At 39.3% G+C, this 27,189-nt stretch overlaps 1 protein-coding gene across 3 annotated transcripts in view; it reads left to right on the top strand.

The window, feature by feature from the left end:
* Efemp1 (EGF-like fibulin extracellular matrix protein 1) overlaps nt 1-26,458 on the top strand; it is a 59,530-nt gene extending 33,072 nt beyond the window's left edge. For 2 of the 3 annotated variants that reach the window (XM_034508900.2, XM_034508901.2), the window contains exons 5-11: nt 11,037-11,159; nt 15,020-15,139; nt 16,123-16,242; nt 17,408-17,527; nt 21,064-21,187; nt 21,274-21,469; nt 25,880-26,182. In XM_034508900.2, the coding sequence (XP_034364791.1) occupies nt 11,037-11,159; nt 15,020-15,139; nt 16,123-16,242; nt 17,408-17,527; nt 21,064-21,187; nt 21,274-21,469; nt 25,880-26,041 (965 nt within the window). In that variant the 3' untranslated portion in view covers nt 26,042-26,182. Of the gene's footprint in view, nt 1-11,036; nt 11,160-15,019; nt 15,140-16,122; nt 16,243-17,407; nt 17,528-21,063; nt 21,188-21,273; nt 21,470-25,879 lie in introns of all 3 variants that reach the window. The other variant, XM_034508899.2, reaches the window with a different exon arrangement.
* The last annotated feature ends 731 nt before the right edge of the window (nt 26,459-27,189 follow it).

The raw sequence follows: 27,189 nt of genomic DNA, 5'->3' as shown, positions 1-27,189 counted from the left end.
CTGTTTAGATTTGGGACCTGTATGATTGTACATCTCGTGACCTTGGTCTGGGGAGATGGCATGATGCAGTGAGTACTTGCTGCATGAGTTCGGATCCCAAGCACTCAGACTGCAGCCAAGAGCAGCACATGTCTGCACCCCAGCACTCTGCACAAGGGGAAACAGATCCCATGGGCTTCTTGGCCAGCCAATCTAGCCAAAACGAGGAACTCTAGGTTCAGTGAGAAGCCACGTCTCAGAAAATAAGAGAGGGGGGAGGGGACATATAACATGACCTCCAGCTTCTATAGGTGCATGCATAGGTGAGCATACCTACGAACATAGGTGTACACACCTATATGAACATGTGTACATGCATACAACACACACACATACCACACATACACACAAAAAGAAAAGAAAACCATAATCATACTCTTCTGTCTCAATCATACTTCTGACAATGAACTGTATTGGAAAGAAGTTATTCTGCAATTATAAAACTTTAGACAGTTGCTCTTTTGAACTTTATTCATGGTATGAGTTATATATAAGCATTTTTGTTCTAAGAAACTGTGATAAAATGCCATCTCAAATGAGAGAATTTAGGACTTAAAATACTAGCACTGAGATAACAGCTTGACTACTCCAAACAATAAAGAGGTCAGTGGCTGACAGACACTGACAGGGGACCTTTGTATACCTTTTTGGCAGCCCCACCATCGTTTACATTAACCACATGTGTGCCTGAAGCCAACAGCTTTCATTTAACAGTTTCCATAAATAAAATATGACATTCCTAGGGGAAATAATCCTAAGGTAATTTTTAAATTAACAATATGAATTGCTCAAATTTTCCATTTTCTTCCATATTTGTGAAATATGATACACTCCGTATATGTGCCACATACAGCACACATACATTAAAGTAAGAGAGCCAAAAACACACAGGCTCCTTTTCATCTGTGTTTACTCATGCCAAGAAATTCCCTTGAAGACGGGGTTATTTAGCGTCTACCTTTAACACGTCTACCACGTGGCTGGCACAGTTCCATCTGTCTTTGTACTTTGCCAACTGAGAAATTCTGCATAGTGCATGTCTCCTCAGGAGATTTTCTCCAGTTTACATTGTCAAACATGCATTCAGCTACTCTAAAGTCCTGGCAAATAGGTACCTTCTCCGGTATACAGTAGTGCATTTCAACATCAAGAACTCACTATTTAACAACCCTTCCCTCTTCCCCAGAAAGAAGGGGTCCATGTTCGGGCTCCCCTTTAATCCAACCCATTAGAGAGAAGAGGGAGAAGTTGGATGAGAAATGAAGGAGAGAAGAGGAAAAAGAGAGCTGAGGCCCTGAGCCCAATGAAGCAAGGACAAGTTTTTCAGATTTCTCCTGGAGCCAACATTGGACTTTGGAGAGGGGAGATGAACTTAGAGCTGGGAAGCGGCACCCAAAGCAACCATTATTTCAGATTTGAAAGATAGCTCAGAGAATAAATACATGCTGGAAAACTTACCACTCCCAACAAGAACATGTAAGATGAAAGACCTCAGGTTTATCTAAAAGTTCAAAGACCATTTTATATGTTGGTTTGCAGAAATCTTTAGACTCAGAATTCCCGCAGGGCCAGAAGCTTTATTGTGCAGGATTTTCTCTTGTCCCACATTACCTTTACATTCTTCCAATTGATGCTTAGGAGTTGCTCAAACTTTCGGAACAGTCACGGCATTTTAACACAAAGAGGGGAGGTATCCCACAGTCTATGTCAATACAATTTATTGGAAAATTAAATAAGTATATAGAATGGTAACTCGGGTAAACAGTAATATTTGAATGGTCCTTTGTGAAATAAAGTTGGCAGTTGCTCAAATTTAATATTTTAATCACTAAGTAGTCTCATGCCTTGACATCAAAAATAATAAAATGTAAATAAAATATCCAATAAAAAATAAATACAAAAACCCCATAACAGCCACTAAAATCAACAGATACTTCTACACCAACAGAAACAACAAACAAACAAACAAACAAAAAAAAACCCACATACTCATGGGGGAAAAAAAGGAAAGAAAAAGGAAAGCCTTAGTGCTGGGCAGAAAGCAAAAAGTCCACAAACTACTTTTCTTCTCAAGGAGAAGGGAGGAAATAAACAGACCCTTGAGACAAGAATGTTCCTTAGTATGTGTTCTTAAGTTTGTCAGATATCATAGGATAAATGACAGAAGTTAACTTCTCAACTATACAAAGACACACGTGTATGTGCACATAGTGTAATAAATGAGGTAATATGTGATGCTTTATCCTGTTGAACCCTTACACATTACTATTGGGATAAATGCAATGTTCATCTTTTCCATATTTTTTGTTAAGCTTGTTAATTCTACAATACAAAGAGACCCACCAACAAGATTAAAAAATCATTTCCACTGCCATATTTACATGTAGCACCTTGTTGCTGTTTTCAAGCACAGACAAGGAGACAGATCCTTGCCACTTGCCTAGTCTGTCATAAGCATACTCCCAGACATGGGAGACTCAGTACTTCCACATACGTCAAGGCATCCAATAACTGTGACACCTTTTCTTTAATGATAAACTAGATTCTAGCTTCCTTGAATTTCTTCTAACCACTTCGAGCTCAGCCTTTTGGAAATGATATGGTCCAAATAGTTTCCTCTTTCCTCTAAATGGCCTGTCAAATGCTGAAGTCTAAGAGTGAGCCAACTGTCACTCTTAGGGATTGAGCACAGGGAAAAAACTGAAGAGCAATGGGAGCTGATGTGAAGGTGGACTACCTGGTTCTCGGGGCTTTAGACGGCACTGGCACTCAGCTTTCAGTAGTCTCCACTGTCACTCTGACTTCCTTCTCTAGGCCAAGAGAGCATTAGAAATGCCCCCCCCCTTCTTTTCCAAAACAAGAGCTGTTCCGGTTTTGCTGCTGTGGTCCTGGTCCTGTTGTTTCAGCTTCCTCTTTAAGGTAGTTTGAGAACAGAGTGTGCAGTCAGTGCTCACCACTTAGCTATTCCCACTGGGAAACATAGTCTCTATATTAAAACTCTTAGAAATTCATTTAGACTCATCAATGACCATTTTCTTTTAATGTTCTCAAAGTACATAAAAAGGCTTTGTCTTTCATACACTGCTATTCACTTTTTAAAGATTTTAGTCATGTTATTTTTATTTTCTCTTCATTTCTGGAAAATTTTTGTTGATTCTTTCATTTTCTGGGAGAAATGTGTTAAAATCTTACCGTGATTGTGTTTTGTTATTTTTTTTACCCTTGTCTTTTACTTCATTTATGATTAAATGCATTTAAGCAGAGTTTCCATGATTCTCTAAAATTTTTGTTGTTAGTACCATTCCCAATTTATTCCTTAATGAGTTTTCTCTTTAAGGTCAATTTTATCCAATATAAAAATTATAAAACTAAACTTTTTTGTTAAATATGGTACATTTTATGTCTTTTTCCTTAATACCCATAGACTTAGAGTTAAATTGTATTAATTGGACAGTATACTCATTTTCTTTTATTAAGTGACAATTTTGAAAATTATTTTATTATTATTATTATTACTATTAATTTATGTGTATAATATGAGCAACATGACATAAACACTGGAAGCTGGTTCTTCCTTCCACCTCTACACGGTTCCAGAAGTTGAACTCATCAGCTTTCAAACTAAGCGAGATTTTTGCTTTGTTTTGTTTTGTTTTAGTGAACCTTCCACCTACTCAGGTTTTATTGTTTTTAGAGATAGCATGTCTTCCACTGCTACTCACAGTACTTACAAACACATGTAAAACTCGAACAGCCACTCTACTATGTGCCTTCGACAGCTCCTGCACATATCAACAACTTTCTTCTTCTTCTTCTTCTTCTTCTTCTTCTTCTTCTTCTTCTTCTTCTTCTTCTTCTTCTTCTTCTTCTTCTTCTTCTTCTCCTTCCTTCTTCTCCTTTTCTCCTTCTCCTTCTCCTTCTCCTCCTCCTCCTCCTCCTCTTCCTCCTCCTTCTTCCTCTCTCTCTCTCTCTCTCTCTCTCTCTCTCTCTCTCTCTCTCTGCCTTCTCTTTAGTTGGGAAAGTATTTTCTATGATGCTGTGTTCCCACCAGATGTCTAGTTTCATGTTATTACTATGCCTTTATGTCTCCCCTAGAGATTGTTTAAATATGCATCCTGGCTTATCAAAATCCAAAGTAAATTGGGAGTTTTAACCTTTCCTGAGAGTAAATGTATCTTAAAATACAGAAAAAAAAACATATTTAAGCTCCACCTACCCTACTGCCAACCCAGACACATTTAAAATATTTTAAATATATATGGTATGTGTGTTTGCATGCATTTATGTTCATATGTGTTTGTGTTCATATGTGTTGATATTCATATGTGTGAGTTTTCACATCTGAAAGTACAGGAGCTCCTACTCCCAAGCATGGAAGGCCCCAGGTGTCAGCAATTGTCTTCCATTGTGTTTTGAGGGTTTTGTGTTGCTTACCCCTGGGAAAGTCAGACTAGCTGGCTCTTGAGCTTTGGGGACTTCTCCTGTCTCTGCATCTCAGGTCACCACAGTCCCAATGAGAGGACAGATATGACTACTACATCTGGCTTTTGTATGGTTTCCATGGATCCAAATTCTGGTCCTCCCACCTTCCTAGCACAAGATTTTTCCCTCGAGCCACTTCCTCATATTCTCCATCCATCTATTTTAAACACTTTATAAATCAATACATTCCTTTAAATTTTAAACATCTTATGCCTCTGTAAAACTAATTTTTGTTTTCTACACTATCCACTTCAATTTACCCACATATCTATCCTCTACTACTCTTTATTCTGAAGAATTCTGAATCTAAAACAAAAATACAGAGAAGTAGTTGCAATATTTTTGAGTCTAGCACCCCTAACCCTTTACCTTAACACTTTGCTACATTTGGAAGTCAGAAAAATATATAATGAATATTGTGTGTAACTATAATATGTAATGAAGTGGGCAGGAAAATAAAATCAATAAGGTATCATGTTCTGAAAGCAAGAGTCACAAATGAGTACTTTTTAAAAGCTGTTAGACCTTTAATGAGTTGAAGAAATAATGTCAGATTACATTCACCATTTGGTAGTGTGCTTAGCAGGAACAAAATCTACTTAATGTTGAATGAACAACAAGAATGCAACTGGTCTCATGTAATTAGGAGGTCACAAGGTCATGCTTGTTATTATTGACATTACCATAACCAGAAGCTTGTGTGACTTCAAGCGATGGTTTGCCTGAAGGAATAAGTCAGGAATGTGTGTGCTTTTGGTTGAGGGTACTGAGTAATCCAACTGTCAGGCCTCCAGGAAGGAGACCAAAACTCAAGTCACATTGCTCATGGTGGATTCAGTAGGCTCGGGAAGTGAAGTTGATCTCCATTCAGCTCATCACTCTCCAGAGTTTGACTTGGGGGCCAAGAAATGGCCAATTGGAGACACCAACAAAACACAACTGGATATAAACGTCATAAGTAGGATCATGATCACTCCCAAGAATATCAATTTTTAAATAGATAACCAACCTATATAGAATAAACTTGAATTGTCACACAAAAGGCGTTTTTATTCCCAGTACTGAGCTACCCCAAAGCAAAGCCTGGTAGCATTGCTTATTTCAAAATAGTTTGGCTCCCCAAGGTTACAGTTAGATCAATGGAGACAGAGTCCCCTATTCTATGGCATCTTCCCCCCTCTCCCCAAACGTATTTGGTGAATAATTATGTTTGAGAAAAAAAAGAGCTCATCTGGGTATAATACAGTCACACAGATGCCTGAAAGTACCCCAATACTACAACATTTACCTGTAGAAAATGTTGCTTTAATGCTCTGGGTGTGGTCAGCCGCATTTTGCCAGTGCACAGAGAGCACTAAAGAAGGAGCACTTGAGCCTTTGGTTCCTTGCTACTCTTCCATTTCAGCCAGTGACTTAATCAGTACATTTGCTTTGTGAATAGTACAGATTAAACAGATTCAACATTCAAGTGAACCAGTTGGTTTTCTTCCCACGTTTATTAATATGATGAACCCCATCTAATCAACTTGTACATGAAAGCTCTCATTCCATGGGAATGTCGGTGAGCAAGGGTCCATCTTCAGTGAAAATCCATCCTCACTGTTGAAGGATCAGCCCCGATACACGTGGTATGTTCTTTTCCACATGGGAACAACATATCACAAAATTCTTCAATATTTGGTCACCTTCTAAAACAAAGAGGGCAAAAAGCTGATTTTGATGACGTTTTGTTTATCACTTAAGGCACATCAAATTGCTACCTATGTTTTTCCAGAATTGATAAAAATCTAGAACTATAAATCTACTCTGGCCATGATGCTGACAGTTCTCCTCTGTTAGTAAATATCTCTTTTCTCCACTAGAACTGCTTAGCTCTGGTAAATTCTTGCTGAGATTTCCAGGAGGGTGAAAAGCTAACTGGAACTGGGCTTTTTGCCCAGATAAATCTGATCCCAGCTCTATAAACGAAGCAAAGGGGAACCAGAAAATCTTTGACAAAAATTGTTGATAACTGACTAAAAACTGGGAAGAGAAACAGAAAACAGAGAGCTATAACTCTAACTCTAAGCAAAAGAAACAAAGGGAAGAATCCAGGTAATTCACAGTTAACAATCCTCTCTAATCCTGAGACAAAAAAAAAAAAAAATTAAATATACATGACAGAAGCACATCCTTTACTATCCACACCTCCTAGGAGAGAAGTTTCTAACAAACTAAATTACAGAAGGAACAAAGGGAAAACTTGGATGGAGCTGAAGCCCAGTTTTTAGTAACACCGGGAAGCTGACTCTACATCTAAGTGACATGTTCCCTTCTCACCTGTCAACAGCGATCATAGACTCATCTGTTTCATGAGGCTCCTTGGAGTAAATCAGAGCTTTGGAAATCCAACTTCTTCAATAATATCTTTCCATAGAGCAAAACGTGCATCCACTGTATGCCTATTTGTTTTAGAATTTTAAGAAATGTCTACAGAAAGGCATTCCTCTAGGTAGATTTCAATCATCAACTTCAATGGCTTACCAAGACTCTGATTACAAGTAGCCACTACTAAATAAAGCAGAGGTGGAACACAATGTCCTCAGGTCTTGCTGTGACTTTCCTATCTTCTAGGATAATTTTGAAAGCAAAACCAATTCCCCAAATCCTTAAAGCCATCCCCTCTTACTGAAAAAGTTTACGAATGCCAGAGCTTGGCCCCCTTCCCCCTTTCTGTGTGCTCACTGACAGTCTATAGTGCCTTCTTCAAAAGTAGTTGGGAATCACTTCTTAAACTAAACCAGCAAAAAGCCAGTGAGCTGAAGTGGTACCGAGCACTCAAACCACGGCTTACCCTTGCCCCCAAAGCACAATCAAGTGACTCCATGTCGTGGTAAGTTATCAAATTATGGAAAGAACATTGCAGAGATTAAAATGTTGCATAAGAGAGATGAAGCAGCATGAGTCAGGGATTTGGAAAGTATGAGTCAGAATACAGGGAAGGAGCCAAACTCAGAGAACAGAGGCCTAAGCAGGAGCCTAAGGGATAACCGTGAATGGACACTATCCCTATATTAGCCGTGGGACAATGTCAGATTTGCGGTGCCACTGACTGGGGGCCAGCCTGATAGAGAGGACACCAAAGATATTATACTGGATTATTTAAAGCACCAAGAAGAGGGTGTGTGTGTGTGTGTGTGTGTGTGTGTGTGTATGTGTGAAAATCTCTAAATAATGCCCTTAGCTATTCTCAATATATCAGAATGATTAAAAGCGTTGTAGGATTTTAGGAAACACATTCCGTCATTTGCCCCCGCTTTGGTAATGTTAACGTTAGTCCATGGCTGCTTCTTTAAGAGCTATTTGCTATGGTGTTCAGTGCAAACCCTCAAAATCTCACATTGAAGTCTCTGGATTTTGCTAATGACTTGAACAAGCATTTTATGAGCACAGTTTGCCAGACACGACACCAGGTTTCTCACATACATCCCCTGCAGCCATGCTGACTTCAGAACTCTGCTATTCTCTGCAGTACCGGGGGTCTCTTTCTGTGGGGCCTGCCTTCTAAAAGATAGCTTCCTCCCCGGACCAGCTCATCACTTTTGAATTGCCCTTCAGAACCTGCCTCCTCCTCAAAGCTTCAGCTCATGCTGAGTGTGATGCAGTCAGTCTATGAGACTCCTGTGACTCAATTAACTGCTCTACCTTGTTCCCAGTCAGAGGCAAATGCTGCACACTCTGAGTGATGCAGTTTGATCCACTCTTCTTCATGCAAGGGTCCTACCTTGTTCTCAGTCAGAGGCAAATTGTTGATTCTTCTGTGCTCCTTGGGCCTTACCTGTTATTCTGCCTTATGAATTTTACTTCCATAATCTAAAACACTGTTCCTACTTTCTGTGAACTCTGAACACCAATTCCCAGGAAACAGTAATGATTCATTCATCCGTTAATTGGGTAAACATTTACTGAAAACCCATCACATTCCATGCATTATAGTAAGCAGGAAAAAATGAGCTTAAGAGTCAAGGACAAATGATAGATAATTAAAAACAAAAACAAAAAGTCCTTTCCCCAGAGTCCTTGTTTCTAAATTCTCAGGAAAACATGGCTGACCTGAGTCATTTTCCTGTCAAATAAAGCAGGGCATTGCCCATGCAGATGTAGGAAGTTAATTTTGCCTACAAACAACAGAGGCAAAAAGCAATGACTGGGCTGCAGTGGCTTAGTGAGCAACTATTTCTGACTCCTACTGTATCTTCTGATACTTGAAAGAGAGACACGTGTAAGTAGGAAAAGGAGCACAAGAGAGTTTAGAGACGTATAATGGTTTAACATGACTTTGTGTGGGTGTATAAACAAGCAACAATGGGTCTTCAAAGTCATAGCATTGTGGCATTTAAATAGATAATAGTCCAGAGACAGTCTGTTAATATTCTTCAGCATTAAATAACCTGCTAATTGCGGGGGCTCAGGAGAATGACTATTCTACACTGTAGTCAGAGCGGCTATAAACAAAAAAGTAGATGAAGCTGCTTTTAGCATTTATAAGTCCTGGTGAATGAAAGTGTCATTCACCAGTTAATGGTCACTTGTGATGGAGGTGAGTCCCATCTCAGCTTTCCTTTGTTTTGGGTAAAGAAAGGAAAATAATGTAGTTGGGTGGTAGTTGTATTTGGGGCTTTGCTTCTATTAAATTACTGTAACTCACCAAATATTTTTGTTAAATAATTCTTTTCAGAAACTAAGTAAAGCAGACTCTTAGGAAGGAGCCGTGCAGGTTTGAATGCTCAAAACCTATTTAATGGTATATTGATCCCTGTGGAAATGTTAGTCTATTTATCAAGAACACTCCAAACAAATGATGGGAAAATAGGAAAAAAATTGCAGCATATCAGGAACATGATTGGGTGGAGGCAGTTTGCATAGAGTGGTTGCAAAAAGAAAAGCCTCTGTCACTGGCCAGGCCTCCCTCAGCAGTGCCAAGCGGCCCAAGTCCTTGATCTCTGGCCAGCATGGACAGAGGGAACTTGCCGCAGCTGAATCTAGCAGGGCTGTATCTCTCAGGGCTGTTATCACTGCAAATGTTGGCAAATGTTCCTGACATAAAACAATAGGAATTCTGCTGTCATTTCTGCATTAGCGAGTTATAAAGCTCCAAAGAATCCCCAGTAGAAAGGTTTTCATCAAGTGCATTTGAGAAAATAATGAGGCATGAAAGGCAGCAGTAACTTCCCAGCAGGGTTGCTGCTCCAGGGCCTTGCACCTAGAAAGGTCACTTTGTGGTGGATTGGAAAATACCATTGCAGTAATAGTGTTAATACATTTCAGAACAACAGCAAAATCCTTAGTTAAAAGTTTAAAATCAGGTTCAAAGAATTACGTGTCAAAGAAAGTCTTACTAGGTTATTGTCCAATGAGTAGTAGCTGTACTATATTTGAGCATCCTTATCCTCTACCCCTCTTCCTTTGAAAAGAATCGATCTTCTTATTACTTCTACACCCAGCTAAGTGGAGTGGTTATCTCAGAGAAGCCTTACTATAACATCAACTGCTTACCTATGGCATTGCTTAGCACGAGTGCGACAATTCAATGCTCCTTAAAGTCACAGAAAAATTAAAAGAAAAATTACACAGAGAGCATTCCCTGCTTTCGATGGGGACAGAGGGCACAGCTAAGTCTTGTTACTGGAGGCTCTTGTTTTAATTGATTATGGGTCCACTACTTTAAGGCACTTCCTTGGCCTCCCACAGTACGATCTAACATATCTCTTCTCTGTCCTCAGCAAGTCTGTCTTGGTTACATGAATAATTCATTGGTCATCTAGAAATTACACATTTTGTGGTACTTTTAACCCTCTTTTCTAGAACTGTGACTTGCCTCCAACATGAGACACATGTAACAATCACTCCTAACAGTAAACTCTCTTAGGGAAATATGTATTTTAACCTACACAAATGTATCTCTCCTAAAAGAATATGATCGAAGTGATGCTTTTCATTTTGAGTTTCATAATAAAAGTTATGCATGCATGCTGCTATCTCCGTTTTACTTCTGCTTTTGAGACAGCGGGAAGACTAGGCTTGAACTTCCTCTGTAGCCCAGGCAAAACTTAAATTGGAGATCCTCCTGCCTCAGCCCTCCAAGTAGCTGTTGTTTATTATCATAGGTATATTCCTGTCTAGTGAATGCATAAAACTCTGTTGGGGAAGGCCCCATGCCAACGCATAAAGTGGTGGGTGACAGATATAAGGATAAAGACAGAATAAGGTTTTTGCTGTAGCTGAAAGCATCAAAAGGTGCTAGATAGGTGTGAGAATGGTTAGCATTAATCTCAGGTGTGCACTTTGGAACCTCTGAAATTATTTTATAAGCATTTAAATATTTTTTTCATTTTAAATATCCCCAATATAGTGTATGATAATACTTTATAAGGATAAAGTAAACTTCAGTTTAAGAAAAACCAAAGATCAAATGAAGAACACCTCCATGTTTCACTAGCAACTGGAATTCTTTCTGTATTGCATGTCTTTCCCAGACATTGATGAGTGCACCTCGGGGACCCACAATTGTAGAGCGGACCAAGTATGCATCAATTTACGTGGTTCCTTCACATGTCAGTGTCTTCCTGGGTATCAGAAGCGAGGCGAACAGTGTGTGGGTAAGTCCTTCTGTGCAATATTAAGAATTTTGTCTTGAGAATCTTTTGACATCAAAGCAAAGTTCTCTTACTTGATTTAAGAATGATATAACATGTCTTCCTCTTCCAATGAACACCAACATAGTTTCCAACTAGCAAGAGGAACTTTGTAAGGTTGAACCTGTCCTGAATATATAAAATATAGAATATATTAATCTATAGACTAAATGAAAGCAAAACTCCGGTCTGAATGAAACCGTAAAGATAAGAACTACATTTTAAATTAGGAGTGGTGTCACTATCATACTGGTGATGGATGCTTCATTTTCTACTGCACAGCAGAACCTGGTGCATGAGGTCGAATGTCCCTTCTATCACTAAGCCATCTGAGTCCATGATTACTTAAGTGCTCTGTGTATTGCCTTGTTCGTTTGTCCTGTCCAGATGACACTAGTTCCAACTCAGGAGTTAGCTCAAGGATGGCAATGTTCAGCACACGCATGGTTTTGTGCCATTCAGCTGGCTGGGATCATCAGGCCGTAAGTCAACAAAGTCTAAGGCAGAGATTCTCACGTTTCCTAATGCTGCGACCCTTTAATGCAGTTCCTTATACTAAGGTAACCCCCAGTCACAAAATTACTTTTACTACTTCGTAACTGTAATTTTGCAACTGTTATGAATCATAATGTAAATGTCTGATATGCAAGATATTTGATATGCAAACCCCAAATGGGTTGTGACCCACAGATTGAGAACAACTAGTCTAAAATCTCTTGACACTGCAAGTTTTTGCTGGTGTTTAAGAAACACTGTGCCTGAGGGGTCTGAGAAGATATCTCCCTGAGTTCTGGGGCCATGTCAGCTTCTGTCACTGTTGCTGCCACAGTCCCCACACAGTCCGGTACATGTGATGGCTCACCTGCATGCATTCTGAATGAATGGAAGAATACAGATTGAGGAGGCCAGCTGGCATGCACTGAAGTAAAACAGCAGTCTGGCTCAATCAAGAGGCCCAGCAGAAGACATGAAACTGATTGGCTCCCTTTGCCCATCTGTTTACATACCTAACCTCTTACCCCAGACCAGTGGAAGGGCCAGATTTTCTCTTAGGAAAAAGTGAGGGTTTGGAGACAGGCAGCCAGCATCAACTTCCACCTGAGAAAGTGAGCTGTTGACACAAATATGTCAGCACTTAGCTCCTCGTGGACCCTGGCTGGCTCTACCTGCCACAGGTTGTGTCTAGGTGCTGGGATGGGTGCCCAGACCCAAGGAAGGACAGGGTTTGTAATTCTGGAAGCTATGATTCAGAGGAAGACTGGAAAACTTCACAGATGCCAAAGCTCTTTGGGTTAGCCAGGAAAATAAACACTGAAGGCCTGAAAGTACAGTAGCAACACACCCCACTGCAGGGTGAACTGAAGACAAAGGAACACAAAGTGACAGCCTTTATCAGAAAGTGGAAAAATGAATTCATAGCTGATTATGTGTATGCTGATGTTGCCCTCACCTACAAAGGTAATTCCACTTTCCTCAGTAGAACATAAAGGGGCTTTCTCATCAATTATATTGCATCAATACCATCCTTCCCAAAGACAGCTACACCAGAGCTTCTTCTCAGTGGTTATAATTCTGTGCATATGTCTACCCAGATGCTTACCGGAACAATGAGACACTCCTTCTCCAAAGCCCTATTCCACTGTCCCATCCCACTTTAGAGTCACCTCCCCTAGAAGCCATGCTCTATCCAAATCTAATCAGTCTCTCCTTCCTCATCAAGTTAAGATGAAATAGAACTCTTTCAGAAATTTCCAATCACTTGTAGTCTGATGCTTCTGTAAAACATAATAAAAATGTTGTGTTGGCTTCAATTGCCAGGGCTAAACATGCACTTAGAGTTTCTATATGCGTTATGGGCTGATCCAATACTCCATGGACCACTGCAGTCAACAGGCCATTTGGAGCAGCTCTGTGCTCTCTCTCTGTCTCTTGTACACCTTTCTGTCTTTTCACTCTGAAGAGTAACATAATTATGCCTGTATTCCATGCTAGACAGATGCTGAATATATGTGTAGTTATGATTATATAACCTCGGTGCCAAGGGCAATGCTATAAAATGAATATCTACTAGTTGAGGAGGCAGGCACCATTGAGTCATCTATACTTACTGAGAGTTGGCTGTGTACCAGGAACAGTTCTAGATGCTGAGATATTAGATTAGGCAAACCAACTTTACAGAATCATCGCTCTGAAGGAGCTATTAGAAAACATCACTCATACATATCAACTAGTGATAGCGATAGCGGCACCTGGCTATCACAAACAGTACCTAGAAGCACTATAAACAATAGCTCTTAATTAATGTAAGGTTTCTATGTATCAGCTAGTCCTTGTTCTGAGCATTAAGCATATGGCAGTGAGCAGACAAATATCCTTCATCTCTACCTCAAAGGAAAGGGGCAGTTCTTGTTTGCCACAGATAATAGTGAGAGACAGAGAAACAAATAAGCACATTTGAATATTAAGCAACAACAGGAGCGATAAGAAAGTGTAAGGCAGCATAAACTATCATATGTGCATGAAAGAGGTGGCCTCCCCAAGGAAGGGCCACAAAGCAGATACAAAAGGTAATGTAGAAGTCTTTCACTAGTTCTTTCAGTGTGCTGATTTAAAAAATTCATATTTCTATTAACACTTCATTGCCTGCTATGCCCCAGATACATTACCTACTCTCTACCATGTAAACTTCCAGCCATTCTACCATATGGAAGAAGAAATGAAAGTTTCAGATGCTAAAACAGCAAACAGCCAGACCAGAGATTCAAACTCAGCTTAGCTTAAGGCCATTTAAGCACACTATGGCTAAAACACCAGCACAAGTTCATCCTTTTTTTTTTTTTTAAATCATGAAGTAATAGCACTCTATAGTACTGAGATGTGAAACATCATCCTATTCCACTATAGATGGAATGCTGGAGATACTACAATGTGTAGTTGTGAAGTGATGACATTTTATTCTGCTTCTAAGAGGGTGCATCCCTGCAAGTTCTCAGCTGAGCGTTTTATAGTTGGAAATATTTATGAGCGGACACAGGATGGAACACTTCACCCAAACATCAGGACATCCTCAAAAGGTCACTTGGTGCAGCATCCTTTTCTTTCACGATGTTCTTTCATTTGAGGCTCACAAAACTTCCTAAGATACACATGGCAAGCCTTCCTATCATGCTCTGGACATCAAGATACAAATGTTTAAACAGTAAAGCAACCGTTGCCAGCTGATTCCACCCACATTTCTTCTCTCGTAATTATGTGCTCCATCCCTTCATTCATTTCCTCATATTTTGATTAAGGTTTTCATGCACCAAGCTGACATCCTCATGTGCGTATGCAACGGTCTTAATTCCTCTTCACCCTTTACATCTCAATTCATTTATTTACTGGCTGTGACATTGGTGCTTGTTCTTAATGTCTTACCTTACTAATGAACAAAGTATATTTAAAACATATATATCCTAATTTTAAGAGAAGGGATAAACAAAAGAGAATGAAAGAGGGAGAACAGATTACTTTCAACTCAAGGTCTTCTTGAGATGTGGTTTCTATATTATCTCCACTGAGAATTTGCTAAGACACCAACTTGGTTCTGTTTTTGTTGTTTGTTTGTTTGTTTGTTTGTTTGTTTTTGCTGGTTTGGTGTTGGTTTTTTCAAGACAGATTTTTGCTATGTAGCTCTCTGGCTATCATGGAACTTACTTTGTAGACCAGGTTAGCCTCGAATTTACAGCTACCCACCCATCACTGCCTTCCATTTGCTGGAATTAAAGACATGCACCACTATGCCCAGCTAACAACTTGATTCTGTGTCTGTGTCATCTACTTAGATATAGATGAATGCACAGTGCCTCCATATTGCCACCAAAGATGTGTGAACACACCAGGTTCCTTCTACTGCCAGTGCAGTCCTGGGTTTCAGCTGGCAGCAAACAACTACACTTGTGTGGGTAAGTGCTGCTGAGAATTGCTATCCTGACTGACCAGCTTCTGCCTCCAGGAAAAGAAAGCTTCATGGTATGCTGGACTGTTTCTGGTGTTCTGTGATCCTGCGTGAACTGGTTTCCATCAGCTTCCTTCAGGGTCATAAGGCTGAAAAGACAATAGATAATCTGTTTCTTAAAATCATCATATAGAAATGGAAAACATTTTTTAACCTTGGTTTTAGTCCTCTGTGTGTGGAATAAAAAAAATGTGACTATAGATTTATAGATGCACATACCTCAATTAGTCAACAGCGTGGTAGAGTGGTGAAGAGGCCAAAAGGTTGCTGGAAGTTCAAATGTATGAACTTTCCGCTAACAGTGCACATGACCCTTACATGGCTCTTACCTTTCAGAGTGCACAGTTACGGAAGTGCATGGTTGGAAGACTGGCACAACCTGGAAGGAATCCAGTGCAGAAAGGGAAAATGCCTTTTCAAAGTATTTTCTGTGTGTTGGAGCATAGCAAGACTCTGGATGGGTCTCAGAGGCTTATGCTATAATTGTCAAGGAATTTAACAGAAACCATTTAAAAAGTAATAAATAACCCAGATAACTCTTTACAACCATATGCTGAGAGACCATATCAGTCCAAATGTCTAATAACAATTATTTATGGACTTGGCATTTTGAATCTGAGCAATATAAGAAAATAGATGCTGGAATGTATGTTTATTGGAAGCATTAAATTCTTCGTGGTTAGATTTATCAAACATCAAACTGTCATTCCTAGAAAATATATATTATGGTACTTCTAAAAGAAGTGTTGGATGGAGCTTTGAAGTTGTTCCAACAACCGTGAAACTGAATGTACGTTCTCCAGTGTGTTGGGGCAGAGAGGGAACTACTTATCATCAGTTGGTCTAGTCACAAAAGAGCAAGGCTGAGCTTAAAAATGTCCAGCTACACATACACAGAGACACATGTGTATCGAAAACCTTTCCTTGCAGATATAAATGAATGCGATGCCAGCAACCAGTGTGCTCAGCAGTGCTACAACATTCTTGGCTCATTCATCTGTCAGTGTAACCAAGGATATGAACTGAGCAGTGACAGGCTCAACTGTGAAGGTAATGTGTTTTCCAAGGATCTTATAGCAAAGGGCAACCTTATCGACATCATCTTGCCTGATTATCGTCTTCTTACCTGATTATTTTGCTGATGAAAACAAAATCTTGTTCTTGAAATCTTATAATGGCAGTTCAGTGAAAACCTTGACTTTTGAGTCTGTTACTAGAAGAGATAAGATGCATCAAGTAGCTGGAATACAAGGTGTAGCCTAGGGGTGTCTTTATTCTCAAAGTGCATCTCTGTTGGGAGCTTATGAGAAACTGAGAATCTCAGACCCCAACCAACATTTCCCAAGATAGAATCTGCACATTTTTGTTTACAACGAGCTGAGGATGTAGTAATGACAAAGAGACCTGTCCCCTAGCTTTGCTTTATCCCTATACTGTGTGTCTTGAACACATGTTTTAAAAACTCTGAGTTGCAGTTTCCAATGAGTAGAAAGACAGACATTCAGTGGAATGGGTGACCTTCACAATCTAATGTATATGCTCATTCTGGGGTAAGTCTAAGTGCATAAGGCATCATAAAGAGGATGCCATCCACATTTGATGTTCATACCGCCTTCCTGAGTCTGTCCATGATTATTTGGAACCACATAGGTCATAATCTATTCAAAGAAATCTCAAACCATGCAATTGTTTTTAAAACCATAAAAGCCCAACTCAGGACTGCTGCCTTTCCCCTGCTTGACAAACTATAGGATGGTCACTAATTCTGAAACGCAAGTGATTCTTCCCCAGGAGGCCATATTATGCCAAGATGTCACCTCTGCAAAACTGCACAGGGGCAGAATTCGAAGTTCAAGGTTCAGGAGAGTTCAGCAGCACAGTCCCACCATTACTGAACAGGCAAACACAAACTTGCTACCTGAGCAGGTCTGTAGAACCCAAAGTGAAGTGTGTCTGTCACGATCCTACTTATTTGTCTGCTTAGCTTCAGTGAACATTGCTGTAAGAAAACCTGTGCAAGCTTAGAGGCAGAGAGGGGAGCAGATGCTGCTACTGCAGCTAGCCCCCGCATTTCAAACAGAACTTGCGTTTCTTCTATTTTAGAATTTTTTTTTACTGTTTTGATACTCTTTAGTTTCTCTAAAAATATGTATTACAAAGTCAGTGGCAGAAAAGTTTCTCAGCTCTATGTCCATGTTTTTGTCTGGCTCTACAGACATCGATGAATGCAGAACCTCAAGCTACCTGTGCCAATATCAATGTGTCAATGAACCTGGGAAGTTCTCGTGTATGTGCCCGCAGGGTTACCAAGTGGTGAGAAGCAGAACCTGTCAGGGTAAGCTCACTGTTCTCATTAGGTGAAGTGTTTGCAGCTAGCCAGGAGGAATGTAAGGAGAGTTACAGGATTCAGACTTTCATTTTCTCACCTTGACTGCACACTTTGAGCTCCTGATTCACAAGGTAACAGATCACATTTTGTGAAAGACTCAATGGTAACCCTGACTTTTTTCAAGCTTTAAAGTGACTTCCTTTCTAAAAAATGTGATTTAAATGATTTTTATATCTCATAATATCTTAAAATCTATGCAACTATACCTTCCAATAATCTACCAAAAAATCAGTCATTAAATATTTTACTGAGGTTTGAGTTTAGACTCCAATTTTAGACATACCTTCAACAACCCTCAAAGCTTCTGAAACATCAACTTCCAAATTTTGTACACTTAAAGGGGCATAGAGGGTCTTGCTATATAACTTAGGCTGGCCTCAAATTTGTAGTGCTCCAGACTCTGCCTCCTAAATGCCGAAATCACAAGCATGTGTCATCACTCCCACCCAAATAAGGCAGGATTTTAGGTGTCAAGAAAAACAAAACTCGTAATGATGAATATTAAAATATGTTTGAATGACTCAAGAAAGCAAGTATTGATCTGATAATGTCTAATGACATGGGCCCAATTTCCAAATAAATGCTCAGGTGGTCCTTGTGTCTACATGTAGGTAGAAGAGAGAGCTCTCTACAAAATGTGATTCAGAGTCTGTCAAGAAGATGGAAAATCTAATATAAGTCCAATATAAGCCCATTTACATAAAACAGTGGAAAAAAGAAAACTATGACTGAACCCAGTGACAGAAAAACTACTTGAATCTAACTCTACTGCATTCTCTATGCACAGTCTGAACAAATAATCAAACTTCTCTAAACCCTGGCTTTCCCTTTTGAAAAGGGGAAGTGTGGAAATGAACCAAAAGAACACATGAAATGATTTACACAGTTCACAGTGTTTTTGATGAAATTGACTTAGCAATGTAAATGAGCTACATTAAATCCCTAGAGTCCTTTTTACTTGGAATTAGAAAGACAATACATGAGGACAGGAAAGATCTTATTTTTAAAAGAACAAGGATATGTGGATTCTTAGACTAACATCACAGTTGCATGAAGAAGTTATGAACTCCGAGGACATCCAAGACTTGGGGTTTTGTAGTAAATAAACAGTCTCCAACCTGTTGGTATAAGCATAGCAGAATGTCATCAGTAGCACAATGAACATCTTTATAACCCTTTCCAGGTTTCTAGAAACTTTTCAATTGTTAATTGTGGGAAAACACTGCATTCCAATGATCTCACTGAACCCTGATTGAGAAATGAATATTACATGCAGGAAAATATTAGCTAGTCAAATAGTTTAACCAATTCCCCTGAAATCATTCAAGTAAATATCTGTGTTTCTAATCACAAGTGGATTTGATAGTCAGCAAACATGGATTTTAACAGGTTCTTATTTGCCTTGGCTACATCTTCAGAAATATTTCCTTTATAATTTAGGGTGAAAATGTATTGAAATTATAAGCAGAATTTCATGAGTATTGTCATGTTGAAGACACACAGAAGCAAAATATCTTTTTGTCAAAAAGACTTACATTCTTTTAACATTTAAAGCAATTGCTTTCCTTTACAGAAACCCTGCCCCAGCATCATTTGTAAGAACAAAGTAAAATCAAACATATTTGGATTCTTATCTTCTTCTGGGAAGTTCAAATGTTCTCATGACCACATGCCCACAAACATCAGAGCACCGTGCATGTGTATATCTATCTAGAGAGGGGCAAAAGAGGGTATACTTACTCACACATACATATTGAATATATTTTTAAAGATTTATCTATTTTATGTATATGAGTACACTGTAGCTGTCTTCAGACACACTAAAAGAGGCATCAGACCCCATTATAGATGGTTGTGAGCCATCATGTGGTTACTGGGAATTGAACTCAGGACCTCTGGAAGAGCAGTCTGTGCTCTTAACCACTGAGCCATCTCTCCAGTCCCCCCCCCCATTGAATATTTTAATATTGTTTCTTCCTGAAAAAATTTCCAAAATGATATAGCTGTTGTAGATCTTAAGTTACTAGAAATACAGAGTAAGGTCATAGCCTCAGATTTCCTTTTGCCATTGTCTGTCTCCATATTACAAAGCAGTCTTAGTATTCCTCATAGCAGAACACCACCTTCACTTTACAAAAAAAGTGAAAATATTTAATAAATATGTCAGTAGTGACTTCCATTGAATCAATATGTTCTTTTCTTTAACCATAGTCAGGCCAAGAAAATATTTCCTATAACTTATTCTTAGAAACTATGTAGCTTTTCCAGTGTCCTAGATTCTAGAAAAATTTAGTAAGCTGAAAGTTAATAGAATTGCTTTCCTCCAAAGACAAGGCCTAAAACTGTCCTCACAGTGAGCCACACCAAAGAGCACACAGTGGCTGCTCTGAGACCCCAACACATATGTAGCAGAAGGGCAGAAGGTTGCCACGTCTGGCCTTAGTGGGAAAGGATGCACCTAATCCCATAGATGCCCCGGGGTAGAGGGGTACCTGGGGGGGGGGCACCCTGTCAGAGGTAAATGGGAGAGGGATAGCTATGGTAGCCCTCCCATCAGGTGTTTATAAGCTAAGGGAGTATAAACCACGCAAGGAAAACAAAACATATTTTAATAATCTAATAATGGAAAAGCAACAGAGTAAAAAAGAAAGCAACAAAGGTCCTAAACAGACAATCTCAGGTATAAATATTCAAAGGAGTTTATACCCCAGCACCTAGCCCATCACTAAGTTGAACAGGACTAGGCAAACCACTTAAAGAAAGGTAAATTAAGGAATGAAAGAAATCACTTGTAGGAAGGCATGATTCAGAACAGACTTCTATGAGACAAAATATGAACTAATATTTATATGGAAAGGGAGCTGTAATTATAAAAGAATATGGACATTAAGTATTGCTGCTATTAACATATAATATTTCTTGCTATTTAAAAACTGTTTCTACAAATGTCATCTGGGGATCCAATTAGCTAATCTGGAATCAGTTTCTGTTGGAACACTGAACAGTTCACATTTTCCCTGCATCCTATGGAGAGTGCCCTCCCAGAGCACAGCCTGGCCCATGTATACTGCTACTAAAACTAACTCTCCCTCTCCTGCCCTCCCTCCTTCTTTCTCTCTGTCACTCTCCCTCCCTCCCTCCCTCCCTACCTACCTTTTTTTTCCAGACTCCCAAAACAGCTGCTCTTCCCTAGGAAGCTTTCCCCTCTCAAGCCAGGTGTGGTGGTATACACATGTAATCTTAGATCTTCGGAGGCTAAGGCAGGAGCATTTTTAGCTCAAGGCCAACTTTGGTTACATAGTGACTTCCATGCCACCCTGCTCTACATGGCAAGACCCTAACCCCCACCTCAAACAAGTAAAAATAAATAAAAGGAAACTGACCACACTCCAGATGTCCCCCCAATGAATTTTCTTACCAACGTGAATCTGCTATTCATACAATTTGCTCATGTCAGTAAACTCTTTAATACACGACTGCAGATATAAACGAATGTGAGACCACCAATGAATGCCGAGAAGATGAGATGTGCTGGAATTACCATGGTGGCTTCCGCTGTTACCCACGAAATCCATGTCAAGATCCCTATGTTCTAACATCAGAAAAGTAAGACACATTAGAACCTCTAAACATAAGTATTTTCTGGTCCTCCTGAGCCAAACTTGTGACTGCTTCTGTGTTTGTCCCTGCAGCCGATGTGTTTGCCCAGTCTCAAACACTATGTGCCGAGAGTTGCCCCAGTCTATAGTCTACAAATACATGAGCATCCGATCTGACAGGTCCGTGCCGTCAGATATCTTCCAGATACAGGCCACAACGATTTATGCAAACACCATTAATACTTTTCGGATTAAGTCTGGAAATGAAAATGGAGAGTTCTACCTACGAGTAAGTATGCTTAGACAGCACGAGCAGCTGTAAAGATAACCATTTGCTGTGTGCATTCACGTGGAGATTAAGCTAAAACCTACAGTTTCCTGTATAAGCACTGTGTCTAGCTGTCTGGAGTATATGTGACAATACTATTAGATATGAAAAGAAGAATGAGATTCTGAAAGATTAAGTAGTCTCCTAAAAGCCATTCAGATTCCGGGACATAGCATCTAACAAAACTGTGTGTGACTCCCAGACACAAACATAACCCAAACAGGAACTGCAAATGCATGCTGTTTAACTGTGCAGATAAAAACACTCTGAAGCTTTCCTTGTGACAAGGTTTATAGATAGTTTTCTGTTCACACATTTATCCTGCCCCTTGATATATTAACTACCTTCATGCTCCACAGCTGTGTCTCTGCCAGAAAATTAGAAGAGATTAATTTCTGAAGAGGAAAACTCAACTCAAAATCTATTGCTTTTATTTTTTCTAATAGAAAAAATGTGTTTCATTAACATATGATGTTTTAAACTTGAGCCATTCTAGGTAGAAGTTGTCTCTGTGTGAGTTTTACACAATTCAGTAACTGCATGAGGGCATAACAGGCTCATTTTAAAAGCTTCTTTCAAACTTACTTTCTGATTGAACGTTTACCCATCATTTAAAAAAATAAAACCTTCCCAGGCTAACCATCATGCATTTAGATGAAGTCCCAACATGGTTTTTTCACTACAGTAAACATGACATTTTGAAATTCGTTTTTATTTATATCTGCTTTTATTGGCTTGATTTTTAAATAGATAATATTTTTCTCCAGACACCCCATCTTCATGAATAATATGAACCATTACCAATTTTGGTATAGTGCTAGGTAGTGTTAAATTGTTTGCAATCAATCTAATTTGGTTGCAATCAAAACAAAAACATTTAAAGTTAGGCATGGATCCACATGCCTGAAATCATAGCACTCATGAGACAGGACTGTAAGATTAAGGCCAGCCTGGGCTATCCAGTAAATTTGAGGCTAGTCTGAGGTTTTTGAGAAAAAGCTCATCACAAATTAAGAATAAGAATAATAAAAATAACTTAAAATAATAAAAATAGATGCTCTGAGAGTATTTGTCACACAATCAAAATCAAATCTTACAAGATCTCTACTCTGAAATTCCACCAGAAGACAGCATTCCATGCTTAGGGACCAGCCAGCAGGCACCAGTTGAGAACCTACTGTGTCCTCAGCCTTATGCTGGCTGCTTTGAGAAACTAAGAAGACATTCTGTGCACAGTTCCTTTTTTCGAGGAACTTTTTATTGTGCCATTTTACCCTGGGTCAGTTTGCTGTTTAGTTCTCTGGCCTAAATAGAGGCCACTGTTGTGGATAAGGTGACTCAGAAGAGTGTAGATGGCTCAGATTGCTCAGAAGAGAACCTAAAATAAAGAGGGACTACGTCATGAAGACTTTTCACCTGTAGCCTGATCTGATGCCTCCCAATCATCTCATTCACCACTGTGCTCGGCTTTTCCACTCTACCACCAACTCCCAAACCCCAGCCATGCCCTGAAGTTAGTTGTCGTTCAGAATAGCAGCACATGAGACATTGGCTTCAGTGATCCTCCTTTCTGAATGCTCTCAATCCCATTCTGAACTGTCACCAGCACCTCACTTCCCCAGCCAGCAACCCCAGATAGATGCTATAATCCACATATATTTCATACCAAGCTCGTAAGCACAGACCGATGATACTGTAAAAGTTTAGTGTCCTCGTTCAGGTAGGTCCTGAGCATGCTTGGCAATGCTGTTGTGCTTCTCCTGTGTTTTTATTCCATTCTCTTCAACCCTTGTTTTCAAATGTCACCAGATTTAGTAAGCCCCCATAGCCTACATTTTTAGTAGGTGAGTCACTTCCTGCTTTGAAATCACTGACACCAGCACTGACATTAGCCAGCGTAAATTTCTCCTTCTACCCCTGAGAATGTATGTCTATATTCTCCATGTGGTTTGTTTCCAGTGATATTTTATAACTGTAAGTCACGACCAACCTAGCACCATGTACTTCTCATTCTGTCTCCTCTGGAATACTGCTCAATTCCCCATCCCTCTACCTCTCCCTTAGAGCATGTTTCTCCCTCTAGATGTTATACCATCTCTCTCTTCTTCCTTGGAAGACTAGGCTATTCTGTGTTTCCTCAACTTTTGGCTATTTCTTTGTCTTTCAGTCTAAATACTTGACTGAAGTTTCTGTAGGAGATAAGCCACTGGTGACATCCATAATGTTAAATCCGAGGACACTTTTCAATTTCAGTATCTCACTTTCCTTTGCTGTGCTGGACACTGCTGTCCACTTACATGATTTTTACTTAAGCATCTATTTCTTCTCTGCTTTGTTCTTTTTCTAATTTTTAAATTATTTATGTTTATGTATATATTTTTATGAATATGTGGACACATGGTGTCTAGGTGTATGCAGAGGCCAGGTGAGGGTGTCAGATCTGGAGTTGGAATTACAGGTAACTGTGAGTAGGTTCTTGGATATGAACCCCATTCTTCATGCTAGAGTGTTGATTTAATTATTTTAATAAATCGTGGTGAGAGGTTCCTTTCTGCCTTTGACCATTTATGTTCCCCGGATGAAAGCTACCCACAAAGCCTTATATTTTAATATGCCTTAAGCAGCACAACAGCTGGGCAACTGCCTAACCTCCATGCTGCTAGAATCCACTCTTCTACCGATTACTCCAAGTTACTACTTATTAATTTCTATGTTCAATCTTGACTGCTCTTTACTCCAATTAGTCAGCTCCCTGGGCCACATTCTCTTGTGCCTTTACACGATGGCTGCCCATCTCCCCCTTGCATGTTCTTCTTCTGCCATGGTAAGTCTCTCTTCCATCGCAGCGTCTCTCTCTCTCTCTCTCTCTCTCTCTCTCTCTCTCTCTCTCTCTCTCTCTCTCTCTCTCTCTCCCTTCATCCTTCTTATGGTCCCAAGCCTGGAAAACTTAAACCCTGCCTATGTCTCTTCTCCCCACCTATTGGCTGCTCGAATCTTTATTTCCCATTCATAATTAACTGGGGCCAGGGTCCCTTGGTATCCTGTCTGCAACTCTCTCATGCAATTTGGGGTATCTAAATTAACATTAGAATACAAGCAACATTAAATCAACCTACTACATTATAGCAACACCAAGCTTAACCACCAGGGCATCTCTCTAACCCCAGCTTCATTTTTTGATTTCTCTCTTCTATCCATCCCTTCCATGCCATCTTCTCCTAGGCTCTGTAATATGTCTTAGTTTAATGTATATCCCTTTAATGATAGCTAAATTTTAATCTATGCTTCTATCCTTTGTCAGCAGATGCATTCATTTACTTACTCACCCTTCCAAAACATCTCCCTCCACCTTCCAATGCCCACTCCATGTCCAATTTTGAACATGTTAACTTGCAGAATTTCTCTTGCTCCCTGATGATTCTAAGGCAGAGGTTCTCAACCTTCCTAATGCTGTGACCCTTTAATACAGTTCTTCATGTTGTGGTGACTCCCACCATAAAATTATTTTCATTGCTACTTCAATACTGTAATTTTCCTAGTGCTATGGATCATTATGCAGATATCTGTGTTTTCCAATGGTTATAGGTGATCCCCCATGAAAGGGTTGTTCATCCCCAAAGGGATTGCAACCCACAGGTTGAGAACCTCTGCTCTAAAGTACATGTTACCTCAATGTTTCAGGAGTATGTATGTATGTAAGTATGTGTTTCCTTGTGCTCATATTATGCATATCCAGGTAACCTAAAATTCATCATGTTCTATTTAAATAGACTACTTACCTGTTTGTTTGTTTGTTTGTTTGTTTGTTTGTAGTTTGTAACAGGGTCTCTCTGTGTAGCCTTGGATGTTCTAGAACTCACCTATGCAGACCAGTCTTGTCTTGAACTCTGCCTGCCTCTGCCTCTGGGACTCAAGGCATGTGCCACCATGCCTGGCTATTTACTAACTCCTTACTCACTTACAATGTAAACAAATGTTCAATGTTAAGAAAATGACAAGTGACTACTTTCTTTACCAGTTTCAAAATTATCAGATTCTCATGTGAACTCTTTAGAGAGACTGGAATTATTCAACACATGAGTAGAGAAATATCAATAACAAAGAAAAATGTTTGGGATGTTAACACATGTTAACAAGAAATATGGGAAAATAAGAATTTTAAAAGCAAGCCTTTGCCTTGGAGCTAGTGCAGATGAGTAGGCTAGGGTAAGAATGAACGTTAGAAGCAAGCAGGAACTAAGCAGTGCTTCTTTATTCTATATTTCCCCTCATCATCACAGGAAGTATGGTAACAACAACAATAAAAACAAAAATAGAAACTCTAGCCCAAGAAAAATCATTGTGACCACCCTTCTTTTCTTGTTATTTTAGCAAACAAGCCCTGTGAGTGCAATGCTGGTGCTTGTGAAGTCACTATCGGGACCAAGAGAATACATCGTGGACCTGGAGATGCTGACAGTCAGTAGTATAGGGACCTTCCGCACAAGCTCTGTGTTGAGATTGACAATAATAGTGGGGCCATTTTCATTTTAGCCTTTTATTCATATAAAGCCTACCACAGGCATTTAAATCAGCCAAAGAATATCATTACCTTAAAACTCTATTTTATTTATAGCTATATCTAGTTAAGTATATCCAAACAGCTAGACTATGGTAGGAAGTGGACATTTAATCTGTAAGAGTCAACATTTATCTTTATCACTGTGTGTAAATTAGACATTAATCCAACATTCTTCTTGAAGAGAGCTAAGCATATATTATCTAGTGAAACTTGGATTCTTTCCTACAAAAATGGGACTAAGCAATGATACTGTTCTGTGGTGTGTAGAGAAATATACACCTCCACAGACCATCTTAACACGAAAAGCAAGAAGGAGGGGTTTTTTTTTAACTGCTTTGTAAGAAAATGGAAAAACGTCAATAAAGATATATTTCTTTAGAAAATGAGAATCTGCCATGTTTGTGTTGGTCTGTATTTTAATTATCAGTCTAAAGATACTTGTTTCTCGTTCAGCAGGGAATTATTATTGTGCAGTATGCTAGTTTCTATATGGCATCTTAAACCTTGTCAGAAATTTCATTCACAATTCCCCCCCCCAAAAAAAAACCCTCAAATATCTACTCAAAAATTATACCACTGAGAAGTCTCTGAGGAATAGTAGAGAAAAGAGCTGTTTTCAAAACCATTTTAGAATTCTCCAAAGAAGCAAGTTAAGTGCATATAATAGAATCCTTGAAGCAAGAAATGCACTTACAGTTCAGAGCAGAATGGAGAAGAGGTGTTTCCCTGGAGACACTCCCATTCCTAAGCCTAATTTCTAACACGCCTCTAGTTTGCCAGCAAGAATCTAACTCTTGTACTTGCACTCGGAGAGAGAGGAAAAGTGGCTCTTTAGTCTAGGAATTCACATTATCCTTCCTGCTCAAGTCTATGAACAAGTTTCATGTCTTGTTTTTAAAATAACTGCTTCTCTTTGATGTAACATATTTTTAAACACACACATGCACGCATGCGCAACCAATGTTTTCTTCCATCTCATTTAAAAACACAAATAAATGATCCTGTCACAAGTAACCTTGCTGCTGAAAACAAATGTCTTTTGGGGTTTATTAAATGTGCAGGAATTATTAAAAAAGAAACCTCACTGAGGAACAAAATACAAATTCCTTAACTGTAGGGT

This window comes from Arvicanthis niloticus, chromosome 7 (assembly GCF_011762505.2).
Source record: "Arvicanthis niloticus isolate mArvNil1 chromosome 7, mArvNil1.pat.X, whole genome shotgun sequence".
NCBI lineage: Eukaryota > Metazoa > Chordata > Mammalia > Rodentia > Muridae > Arvicanthis > Arvicanthis niloticus.
The sequence above is the reverse complement of the archived record's forward strand: the minus strand, read 5'-3'. Positions and strand labels throughout refer to the sequence as shown.